Source organism: the organism of the source record quoted next (assembly GCF_019968985.1).
Source record: "MAG: Porospora cf. gigantea B chromosome Unknown PgB_NODE_723_length_11883_cov_117.546, whole genome shotgun sequence".
Lineage (NCBI taxonomy): Eukaryota > Apicomplexa > Conoidasida > Eugregarinorida > Porosporidae > Porospora > Porospora cf. gigantea B.
In genome coordinates this window covers 1-11,883 of record NW_027179228.1, presented here as the reverse complement: position 1 = coordinate 11,883, position 11,883 = coordinate 1, and the positions used below count along the sequence as shown (strand labels likewise).

Below are 11,883 nucleotides of genomic sequence, written 5' to 3'. Positions count from 1 at the left end.
GTGTTGGAGGTGGGGATGGTGGGGATGGTGCAGATGGTGGGAAAGGAGCAGATGGTGGTGCAGGTGGGAAAGCAAAAGGGAGCAACATATCTGTCTCGGAGGGCCTTCCAAATCAGCTCGCAGACACCTCCAGTGGCAGTCTCTTCAGCGGCCTTCAAGGAACCGGCAAGGAAGAATCCAGCGGTCCCGCGACGGTGGAATTAGGCACAAAACCGCGTGTTAAACCGCATCCGTTGTACAATCCAGTAACATTTCCAAATCCCAAAGTTAACTACAAGGAATGTGGGCAGGCAGTTCCGTCTGAGATTTGCGACCCTGATTCAATTTTATCCGTATCAGAAAGGGAGGCAGTGGAGGCTCGAATAGGCCAGTTAATGGAGCACCATCCTGAGTCTTCTATCCGCGTGGCTCTCACCTTGGCGCCGCTGACGCCTGTGAAGGACTCCCTGTTGGGTTCACCCAGCACACCGACCAAAACTGCGTCCCAAAGACTACGAGACACATGGAAATTCAAGAAAGGAACTTTAATACTCGTGGAATCTGGTCACGTCATAATTGACAGTAAGAGCTTTTCCATTTTTTTCAAATCAGCCGTGCTGCCTCTAACAGTTCACCGGCTGTCACAAGTAGAAGCGGCCTTTGGCGGCTACGGCGAGTTTCGAGGCCTGCTCAACGTGCTGTCCGCATTGGACGTGGAGCTGTCGCCCCATTTGAAGATCCAGCCTGCACCTCAGAGGTGGGCAGTAGGCGTGCTGGGGCTAGCGTTCGTAGGGGTCTACGTCGCGATCATTGGAAATCATGCCGTGACCAGCCATGCAGATCGAATCGAGCCCCGGGTTGCAAAAAAGTCTAAAGCTAAAGTTCAGGAACTCAACAGACTCCTGGCCCAGCTACAAACCATGCTCGAACAGGGTCGCATTGACCCCCAACTCTGCCCTCTGACACTCAAACGGACTCGTCAAGGTGACCCTCTCACGCTGTCAGCCGTAACACCACAGGTGACCTACCGAGAGCTGCCTCTGCGTATTTGGGCTGAGCAGCTCGGAGTCGCCCAGGATCGACTGCATACCGAGCACCCTGTGAAGCTGGCCTTGGACACGGAAGCACGGCCGTTGGTTTACTTATCGCCGCTGACGAAGAATCGCATTCCAATCGGTTTATACTTTGAGTCTATTAGTCGCAAGTTCCCATTCATTACGGAAACTCAACTGTAAGAACAGACTTCTGGGAGCAATCAGCCGTGAATGGACCGAGTCACCGTTGTCCTTCAAATGGACGGTTGATGAGGATACGTCGAGTACATACACGTAGGTCTTTCCAGCCAGTGAAGGAGCAGTGTTATCTCGAGGGTGAATTCGGAAAATATTGTCACAATATGTACCTGCCCCCGATTCTAGGCTCTCGTACGAAACCCAGAGCACTGTACCGGCGCTCTGAGTACCTACCTGCATCGTTGTCGAATACCTACACATTAAAAGATACCGAGAAGCTTCCAGCGCCAGAAAAGGAACCTGTCGGCGCGGTCCCTCCGGAAACGGGAAATCCCGAGAGTGCCTCTGTGGATTTGGGACTGGGGCAGCTAGAGGCGTTCAGAATGGACACGTTGACGCTACTACAGACCTTTCGATTGAAGTGGAGAATGTCGGGGAAACCAGATTCTCATTTGGGGTTCTTCGCGTACCTCCAAGGCGTGTATGTGAGCAGAAGCATGTCGCAGACATTGGTTATGGGCGAGCAGGAAGTCATATCCCACCGTAAACGAGTGTTCGCCAGTCTTGCCTGTCAGGAAATACGAAAGCCCGAGTTGCTAACATCGACATACGGTGTCTCCGTTACTGATGCCACTGAAGTTCGTCTGCACCGAGTGGGGGCTGTGGGTCTGCTGGTGTTGATGGCAGCGACTGCGAGATTGCTGGAGAACACGATGCAACGGAAACCAATGTTGGTAGTCCCTGAAGATGAGCCAATATTACTGTCGTTTGACACTCTGAAGAGCCTTCGACTGTTGGCGCAAGAATGTGAAGTGGAGGGAGTTTTTCCAGAGCTGAGGCAGCTAATACGGTTGCTGCTCTGGCATTACCTGCCCGCGACACAACCCGCAGCATACCACACCAAGCTCACCACATCTGCAGCGTACGAGGAGCTCAGTCACATATTTCCTTTCAAAAAGCAATGTCGAGGCCGAGCCCCCGTAACAATATCGTTAAACGAGGGTCAGGACAGCCCCTTGGTAGATCCAAGAGGCCGACCTTTTGTACCGAGACAGGACGATTACTGCTTCACAGCTGACCACCCAGTTAATTTCGTCCATCCGTTGCCACGCCGGCGACTACCTGGAGTCGATGATCCAGTCCTACAGAACCGGCTCCTTTCATTCGAGAAGGTCATCCAGCTCCTAAGGGAAAAGCGGAAACCCAAAATTCCTGTCCCTCCAGACTGCAGCCTATCACGAGCTTGCTGGAGCGAACATCCAACCTACTCTTGCGAAGCTGACATGACATCCGACTCGCCCAGCAGTCAAAACTCGCCCATGAAACTGCAGTCCTGATTTTCATTTCCAAGAAAGGTTAAATCCTGTGACAAGCTTTATGACAACCAGTCTACAAGTCAAAATCCTCAAGCGAGAGACCAATTGTGGTCTGCGTCGCAGGCGTCAACGGTTCGTCTTTCAGCTTTTGGGAGGTCTTCACGACGACACCCACGCTAACCTGACTGAGGTCCAGAGTAGCGTCGCTAGGTCGGTCAGCGGGAGCAACAATTTTCTTCTTTGGGGGCAAAATACTCGATGCAAACGCAGCATTGACTTCTGTCGCCCTGCCACCCTTTTCCAACCGAGCAAGCAGCTCACGTGGCGGGAACAAAGCTTCCGTCTCCACGAACCTTTCTGGTTTCGAGTCACCAAGCTCGTTCTTAAGTGCGCTCAGACTATAGGCATGCAGCGCGGCCAGGGATGGGTTTGGCGTTGCACCCACTGGCAGCAGTTCGGTTCCAAGGCTGGTCTCCAGCATCGCATCATCGATGAAGCCCTCCATTTGCTCAACTTGAACCTCGGTGGGGTCTCGGTGAATCCGTCGGATCCCAAGGTCTCGGATATCATTGGTAAATGGTACGTAGTTTAAGTAGAGGCCTTCATTGGGCGCTGGTGTAAGCAGGCAAAGTCTAACATCAGCGCTACGATTGTAGACGTAGCGGCAAAGAAGACGCATCTCTTCTCTTCTGAGCGCTTCACAAAGGCTGGCCATTCCCTCTGAATCCACTACTTCCACTGAACTCACTTGACGCCTGCTCATTTCCCGGCTCTGGAAGAACCATCTCTGTGCCGCCAACAAGGAAAATCTCCGAGATGGATGTATTGTGCACGGATCCCAATACTTTGAAACTCTTCTCACCAGGTTTGAATTGAACACTTTTCATAGTGTCCTCGTCAATGGGAACGACCTCTCTACCGTATAGAAATCCTGAAACAATCTCGTCCTCCTCCACTGGAACTTCCTCGTTTTCAACGAAGTATGAGCGAATTTGGCGTAGTGTCTGGCCATTGTGAGAGGACTTGAATGAGGGGAAGGGTTCTATTCGGGTCTTGATCAGCATTTGTATCGGCAAATTGAAACCCTGGCCAAAGTTCATGTCTACTCGACATTTAGTCGATCGAGATACCGTGTGGCAGGGAACTATCATTTCCGCTATTGGTCGAACTTGACAGTTGAACTGACCGCTGGCCTGAGCCAAGGATTCGCAAACCAACTCCACTCGGGGAACGAAAAACTGAACATCGACTCCCCACTGAATGAGCTGCTCCCGAGTGCCTTCAGTGATGTCAGTCACCTCAGAATCTCCTCCAGAGAAGATCCACAGGTGGCGTTCTTGGATGCTGGTGTAGTGGGCACGTTGTTGGATGAGGCCCGCCGCCTCCGTGATCCCTTCGGAGATGTCGCCTATTTCGGCAGGACACAGATCATGTAACGCCTGAATGAGGTCCACGTTTGGAGGAGCTCTAACGTTAATCTTTCGGAGGCCTTGCTCACCCTCCTCTCCGCAAATGATGAGGGCAATCTCGTTACGAGGAACCCAAACAAGCGATTCGCAGACAAGGCGATTAACGGCGTCCTTGATGTCTGCCAACGCATCAACGTCGCTGTCGTCGACAGCAAGAACGAGGATGTAGGTGTCCCGAGGCTGGTTGCTCATATTGATATATTGAATCGAATCCCTTCAGAAGCGAAGCACCATAATAACAGTGGAGTGCAATAGCATCGCAGTTTCATTCCAGATCTGCTATGTAATCATATTGTCCTCCATAAGGTGAATAAACTAAACTAATTCTTCTGCAATTCTTCTGCACATCACGGCTCCCAGTAGCTCTTGAGCTTGTTGACCAATGTCTCCACAGTGTTCTTGGCGTCCCCGAGCAGCATCATAGTGTTCTCCTTGAAGAAGACAGGGTTCTCCAAGTCAGCATAACCTGAAGCCATAGACCTCTTCATGAAGATGACCTGTTTCGAATCCCATACGCGAACTACGGGCATCCCAGCGATGGGACTATCCGGATCCTCTAAAGCGCTGGAGTTGGTGGTGTCATTGGCTCCGACAACCAAACAAAGGTCACTGTCTTTCATCTCGTCGTTAATCTCCTCCATCTCGAAAACCCAATCATACGGAACTCCAGCTTCTGCGAGTAGCACATTCATCTGGCCAGGCATCCGGCCAGCCACTGGGTGAATGGCAAACCGCAAGCTGATAGAGCGAGCTCGGCAAACTCTAGCTAGCTCCGCGATAGCATGCTGCGCCTTGGCAACGGCCATTCCGTACCCAGGGACGATGATGATGTTCCGGGAGTTGGAGATCAGCTCGACAGTTTCATCAACGGTAGTTTCGCGGTGTTCCTTCTTCTCCTTCTTCTTGCTCGCCGCCACAGTGGCGTAGCCTCCAAAGAGAACGTTAGTCAAGGATCGATTCATAGCAATGCACATAATGTAGGAGAGGATTCCACCGGAGAAACCGATAAGAGAGCCAACCACTGTGAGCATTGCGTTGTTAAGCATGAAGCCTTCAGCCACCAATGCCCAGCCAGAGTATGAGTTGAGGACGGTAATGCACACAGGCATATCTCCGCCTCCAACAGATGCCACGAGGTGAAATCCCAACCACAACGATATGATCATCGTGAGGTACTGCATAAACATGGCCGTGTGGAAGCTGGAGGTGGTCATGAAGACCCAGATTGCATAAAGCTGCACAACCACCGTCGTAATGTTGAGAGCGTTCTTCCCAGGAAGAACCAATGCTGCGGATTTGGCCAACCCATGAAGCTTGCAGAAGGCCACGATGGAACCTGTGAGGGTGATACCCCCAATGAGGTTGCCAAGAATGGAGGCAGCCATGCCGCTGGCCGCGTTGATCGAACCCGCATTGGCGAAATGCGCCACGGATGTGAGCATTGCGGCGAGGCCCACCAACGAATGGAAGGCGGCCACGGTTTGAGGAAGCTCAGTTACCTGAACAACGCGTCCGAGATAAACCCCAATCAGAAGACCCAGAACTGGAATGAATAAGAAATATGTATTGATATGAGAAGGCGAGAAATGAACGTCACCTACCGCTGAGGATGGTAGTCATCAACAAGAACGACTTGTCGTGTCTAACCAGTCCCAGTGTGCAGACGAGACCTGTGCCCACGCCTATCATTCCAAGAGCAGCGCCGAGGCGAGCGGTCTTCTGTGAAGCCAGACCACCGATTGCTCCGATACAGCAGAGTGAAGCCGCAAGATAGGTCATCACTTCAATGTTGTCATGGAGCCAGTACTTGGAGAGAACGTAGAGACCCGGAACACAAATCCCTGGAATCAGGTAGAGGTAGTTGTGTTCGTTAGGATCCGTAGGACGTCGAAACATGTTAAGCATTCGGATGGTCACAAGAAAACCGCCGAAGATGTTGACAAATGATACCATCATTGCGATAGCGGCAAACCACCAGGATACTGGAGTGGTTGCCTTGCTCAACATGAGAAGTCCTCCAAAGGCGGTGATGCCGGAAATCGCGTTTGTGACAGCCATAAGTGGTGTGTGGAGTGCATGCGCCACGCCCCAGACGGCCTGATAACCCGCGGTACCGGCCAAGGCAAAGATAACAATCATAGAGAGCATGGAGGCCCCATGGTAGAACATATTGACGAACATCAGCGCCAGACAGCCTGCGGTAACGCCCAGCGCCGAGTTGAGAGTGGCCCTCATAGGTGAGATAACCACCTTCTTCACTGCTGCGACAGTCTTAGGTTTCGAGGCAGGGGGCGGCCCAAGGGGTTTACTGGACGGTGGCAGGATGTGACCAGCCTGCACAACGATAGCTCCCCTGGTAACGTCATCGTCGAGGTCTATGCGAATCTGATTCGGGATAGACTTGTCAGTCATCGTCAGGAATAGCTTCGTGATGTTGTTTGCATAGAGTCTTGAGGCCTGTTGTGGAAGGCGTGAAGGAAGATCAGTATAGCCGATAATGGAGACTCCGTTGGAGGTGACATAGAGCTCATCCTTCTTCGTCAGCTCACAGTTGCCGCCGTTTTCGGCGGCCAGGTCAACAATCACAGAGCCATACTTCAGGTTGGCTACCATCTCTTTGGTAATCAGCCTAGGCGCAGGTTTCCCAGGGATGAGAGCAGTGGTGATTACTATGTCCACCTCCTTGCATTGTTGGGAGAACAGGGCCATCTCAGCGTCGATAAACTCCTTCGTCATCTCCTTAGCGTAACCTCCGGTTCCTTCCTCAAGCTGCACTCCTTGTACCTCGAGGAACTCTCCACCAAGAGACTGCACCTGCTCTCGTACCGCAGGACGCGTATCAAAACACCGAACGATGGCGCCCATGTTCTTTGCTGTCGCGATTCCTGACAGACCTGCAACTCCACCACCGATAATCATCACCTTGGCTGGAGGAATGCGACCTGCGGCCGTCATCTGACCACCCAGGAACCTCCCAAAGTGGTGGGCAGCCAGCATTACGGCTTTGTACCCAGCGATGTTGGCCATGGAGGAGAGAGCGTCGAATACCTGCGCTCGTGATATTCTTGGTACACGGTCCATAGCAAAGAGTGTCGCCTTGCGTTGAGCGATTGCCTGAACGAGCTCAGGGTTCTGGGCCGGGCTCACAAACGAGATTAGCAGTTGTCCAGTCTTGATCATGTGTGTTTCATCCAAACTAGGAGCCCGGACCTTCAAAACGGCATCGGCAGACCATACCGCTGTGCTATCCACAACGCTGGCTCCGGCTTCCTGATACAAGGCGTCTGGGAAATTTGCCGCGTAACCAGCGTTGGATTCCACAATGACCCGAAAACCCTGCTTCACAAGCATCTTCACAGCATCAGGAGTTGTGGCGACACGACATTCTCCAGGGTATGTCTCTTTGGGGCATCCTACGGTACTCAGCATATAAGTTGTGACTGAGTCACCGTCTGCTGCTACAACAGGAGAGGAGCCAATAGTAGAAGGGCTGCTTTTGGCACCTGCCACCAGTAAGGGCTCCTTTAGAGGCATCTCCATCTTAATTTGTGTAATACTATTGATGCCTTGGCGTGTGGGGTGAGTAAGTTCAGATCACGTCACAACGAAATTGGCTCCGGCTTCCGTCCACTTTACTCTACGAAATTCCACATCAGCTTTGCCTCTTTGAATGCGCTTGCCAGAACGTTTGAGTTGATGTAGACTCATTGAGGAAAGGGAAAGCTTCTCGAAGTCTTGTGGCTCTACCTGTTGATGTTTTCGCTTCAGATAGTCGGATTCGAAAGCAGACGCCAGCACGCGCACCTCCCGTGATGTGTGTCGCCTGAGTAGTTCTATTTCCCGGAGGGAGCAGGTAAGGAGCTCAACAGCGCTTCCCAGCTCATCCAAATTGAAGTCCAACAGAGAACTTACCGGAGGCGTGTCCACAGAAGCAGTCTCCATCAAATCCACATGTATTAGCGGTAACATCGCCGGCGTGGTTTCCTTCTGAAGGAGGTGTATCACCAAACTTAGGATCCACAAGGCGTTGGGGGCGGGAACGAAGCAGGCGATTCGCAAAAGCTTCTTGATGAACTGAGCCAAAATGGCTTTAGCCAGCAACGGCGACCGGAGGCACACTTGAAGCAGCTGCAGGAATTGCGTTCTGACTGCCAATGAGAAAACGGGCACACACAGTAGAGAGTAAAGGCGAGAATAGAATCCTACGGATTCGTCCTCGCCTCCTCTGGCTCTGGTGAGGAAGTAGAAATGGCCTGATAGACACGCAATGGAAACAGAAAGATTCTCATGGGAGTCGAACGTGTCTTGGTAGAAGGTAGAAAGAATTAACGGGTTGGAGAGGTAGGGTAGCACTCGAGGGGGCAGCGCGTAAAGCACGTTGAGTACCAGATCCTTGGGGGCGTCATCTGTGACTTGAGCCAGAAAAGCCAGCCAAGCGGTCGTGTATTCCGTCTGGTAGTTCTCTGCCGTGGCATCAGGGACAAAAGTGTCCGTGGGCGCCTGGTTGGGCAGCGGCAGACGGTTCAAGACCGAGAACACTGTGGTAAGCTTTTCGAACCCGTTTTCAGATTTCGGCTTCTTGGGAGGGCTGGCTACGCCGTTGACCCACTTGACAACTACTTTGGCGGCTGCCAGGGCGAAATCTGCGTACATTTCCGGGTATGGTGCCCATTTAACTGCCCAACTAGGGCCTGAATCCGGAAGAACAAGCCTGGTAACTATGAAGTCGAACATTTCAGCCGGGAACTTTTCCTGTAGGCAGCGCTTTTGTCTGACCAATCCTTCTACTCTTATCGCTTTCATGAGCTCCCTTATGATCGCCCTGGGCGGTACCTTCCCCCTCGGGAGGAGTTGAAGCATGATCTCAAGAAACTGCTTGTGGCGAGCCTGCAACCAGGCGACTTGAGCGTCATTTTTGCCTGCGGTCTTTTCGTATCTTCTCCGAAGGGCGCTCTTCGTCTCTGGTCTCGAAGGTGCGGAGCCCAGATCCAGCAGGATGCTCTCCTTCAATCTAGTTTCCGCCAGCACATCCCCTAACGCCTTTAATGAACTGACAGCGTCGTCCTCGTTATTGAGTGACTCCTGCAGTCTGCGGAATCCAGACTGAACCTGGTCCATCGAAAATGGGCAAATTTCGCTTGAATGAAGGTAACACATTGAACGCGGTCCACTACCGTACACGCAGTCTCAAACACAACATCCACCTATTCAGATTCTATTTCACTGGAAATTAGTAATTCAATTTTCAATTGAATGAGCGACGTCAGCATGAGGATTAAAGGGCTTAAATGCCGGCAGACTGAGGCACAGGAACTTTGGCGGGCTGGAACGTACGCAGAAACTGAAACTCCTTGGTGGGAAGTGTCCACCCCAACTCATATTGACCCGTCAAAGGTCACCTTTGTCGACGACAGTCCCATGGTGCACCACTATGATGCGTTTGACTGGTCCGACTCCGGGAGCTCTTCAGGTTCAAGCTTTGTCAAGTCCATACATTCGAACCCTTCCTCCCCGTTGTTACCTGACCATTGTCCATACTCAGATTCTGAATCGGACTCACTGGACGCGACCACCGCCTGCACCACACCCCGCGCTTCGAAAAGGCCTGCAATAGCGTGGAGTGTGGATTTCGAAGATGAAAGCACTGAGGCGTCGACGCCTCCGGTGTCTTTGATGATTAATGCCCCAATCAAGTGATTAATCCTCGAACGATTGATTGATTTGGTTGGGTTTTACGACAACAATAAATTGTTTGCTGCTTCTTTTTTATCTGAATACGCCTGTCAACATCCGAATTATTTGCGCACTACAAGGCTGTTTCTGTTTTGTCGTTGCGTCACTGGTGGTTCCTCCGGAGCGGTAATACCTCCTCCAATAGTGTATTGTTGCTGTTAAAACGAGCATGCCCTGACGAGTTGCTATGAACCTTTAAGCCGTTGCTATGAACCTTTAAGCCGTTGCTATGAACCTTTTAGCCGTTGCTATGAACCTTGAAGCCGTTGAATGTCAATTTCATAACATATAGAATATATTTCGGTATCTCATAAATATAGAAATATGCGAACTGATCTTACCCCTCAACCGTCTAGTTACCTCCTCACCGCCAGTAAAGCCGTTGTCGTTACCATGACGAGGGCAAACCAAAGCCATGAGACTCGGGACAGGGAACCCATCTTCACTCTACCCTCGGGAGCTGTCCCCCTTAATCGTCGTGTCCTTCCTGAACCCCCACACGGAGGACAACCCAATTTCCATCGTACGCGCACTGGTGCTCTTCGTAGCCGACCCGAGGGAACAGGCGACGCTGACTCCGTCGCTCTTTCTTCCGTTCCTCGTGGCCAATCCATCGCAGCAAACCAGAGCCCTGGGACTCCAGACTCATATCGTCCCATCGTTCCTTCTAGAAAAGGCCGAGGCCTCCTCAACAAGGAAAATGATCTCAACAAGGAAAATGAAATTGATCCTCCCGCTGTTCCGCCTCGAAATACTACAATGCAGACGAGAATTGAGGATTCCATTCAGGGGGATTGCCGCGCTCCTCAAAGTTTTGATGCGGCGTCGCTGTCGTTGATCGTTCCTGTTGAGCATCATGTTGATGCGCATGCTGCGATGGCTACCCATTTCGACGTCTCTAAGCTTGAGAACGAGGCTGAGTCGAAGTCATGGACCATTGCAGACGTGTTCGGCTCACAACCGACGAACGTCCAACACGTCGAACCAAGCGCGCCTGTACAAGTCAGTCAACTGGTCCAACTCGCCCAGTCCTGTGGGCTGGAGGTACCTGACGACGACACCGACGAGTCTGTCAAGCAAATTATTACGCTGGCGATGGCTGGTAAGCTGCGTAGTGCCAACCTCGACCTAAAGGAGAAGAACAAGCAGCTGGAAATAGCACAGGCTGCCATGGAGAAATTCACCGTGTACGATGACCCAATTGAGCTTTTGCGACAGGTTACCAACATCCAAGAAGAGATTAAGGCGATAAATGAGACCAAAAACGGTTACGTGGCAACGATGGTCCAAGTCAACGAGTGTTTGCAAACGTAACGTTCGATGATGAGTGAATGATTAGTTGAACCTCAAATTCCACCAATTGTAATGCCGTTGCCGGAGCTCCCACCAAGACCAAGGCTGAAGGCGCATTCTCATCTGGGAGACTATCCGGACCTGCCGCCTAAGCCTGCAGCGATCGAATCCTCTCGACTTCCTCCGCAACCCTCGCTGATCCTTCAGGGGAGCGAGGGTTCCATAAAGCCTGAGCCTCCAGCTGAAGATGATGAGGGCCTTTTTATTGCGTCGGAGGTGTTAATTATGGGAGATCGGAGGCGTCGCACCAAACCTGCTCTGTTAGCTTCTGAGACTTTCATTGAGGTGACAGGTAAGTCAGTTCCATGTTGAATACCCAGTCTTGACACCCCAAGCAGCTAAGTCTGTGTCATCTGACAACGAACCAAATGGCAGTTGCACCCCTCAGAGCAGTAGTAGCAGTGTTGAACCAGTGTCTAGGCCGAGGTCTCTCAGCAGTGCCAACGAAAAGGAGAGGCTGGGAAAACCACATCAGGATCAGCAAGCCATTTTGAACCCCTCTGCAGGTCAGCTAGTCGAACCTCAGACGTGGCAGCAGTCTGATTCCGTCAGGAATCAACCTGACTGGTCTGCACCTCAAGGACCTCCACTGGTCTCTGACGCAACAGGCAGCCCTCCGTTCCAACCTGAGTTCATGGTTCCATTGACTCCCCCTGTCGAACCTCAGACGTGGCAGCAGTGGCAACAACCTCGGCCTTCGGATCCTCTCACCAATCAACCTGACTATTCTGCACCACAAGGACCTCAACCTCAGACGTGGCAGCAGTGGCAACCACCTCAGCCTGCATCTGATGCCGTCAG

General features: G+C 51.9%; 6 protein-coding genes across 7 annotated transcripts; 3 read left to right on the top strand and 3 right to left on the bottom strand.

Annotated features, from left to right (window-relative positions):
- Positions 1-374: 374 nt before the first annotated feature.
- On the top strand, positions 375-1,214 carry KVP17_002245 (uncharacterized protein; the record flags this gene model as incomplete). The annotated part of the gene is made up of 1 exon (XM_068518321.1): positions 375-1,214. The coding sequence occupies one exon, from the start codon at positions 375-377 to the stop codon at positions 1,212-1,214; it is 840 nt and encodes a 279-aa protein (XP_068372143.1).
- Positions 1,215-1,375: 161 nt separating this feature from the next.
- KVP17_002244 (uncharacterized protein) lies at positions 1,376-2,548 on the top strand (the record flags this gene model as incomplete). The annotated part of the gene is made up of 1 exon (XM_068518320.1): positions 1,376-2,548. The coding sequence occupies one exon, from the start codon at positions 1,376-1,378 to the stop codon at positions 2,546-2,548; it is 1,173 nt and encodes a 390-aa protein (XP_068372142.1).
- Positions 2,549-2,600: 52 nt separating this feature from the next.
- Positions 2,601-4,188, bottom strand: KVP17_002246 (uncharacterized protein; the record flags this gene model as incomplete). Of its 2 annotated transcripts, none has more annotated exon segments than XM_068518323.1 (2): positions 2,601-3,265; positions 3,276-4,188. In XM_068518323.1, the coding sequence occupies 2 exon segments, from the start codon at positions 4,186-4,188 to the stop codon at positions 2,601-2,603; spliced, it is 1,578 nt and encodes a 525-aa protein (XP_068372145.1).
- Positions 4,189-4,343: 155 nt separating this feature from the next.
- On the bottom strand, positions 4,344-7,536 carry KVP17_002249 (uncharacterized protein; the record flags this gene model as incomplete). Its single annotated transcript, XM_068518326.1, has 2 exons — positions 4,344-5,539; positions 5,598-7,536. 2 exons carry the CDS (start codon positions 7,534-7,536, stop codon positions 4,344-4,346), a joined length of 3,135 nt encoding a protein of 1,044 aa, XP_068372148.1.
- Positions 7,537-7,590: 54 nt separating this feature from the next.
- On the bottom strand, positions 7,591-9,114 carry KVP17_002248 (uncharacterized protein; the record flags this gene model as incomplete). Its single annotated transcript, XM_068518325.1, has 1 exon — positions 7,591-9,114. One exon carries the CDS (start codon positions 9,112-9,114, stop codon positions 7,591-7,593), a length of 1,524 nt encoding a protein of 507 aa, XP_068372147.1.
- A 1,374-nt stretch (positions 9,115-10,488) lies between these two features.
- Positions 10,489-11,043, top strand: KVP17_002247 (uncharacterized protein; the record flags this gene model as incomplete). Its single annotated transcript, XM_068518324.1, has 1 exon — positions 10,489-11,043. One exon carries the CDS (start codon positions 10,489-10,491, stop codon positions 11,041-11,043), a length of 555 nt encoding a protein of 184 aa, XP_068372146.1.
- Positions 11,044-11,883: the final 840 nt, after the last annotated feature.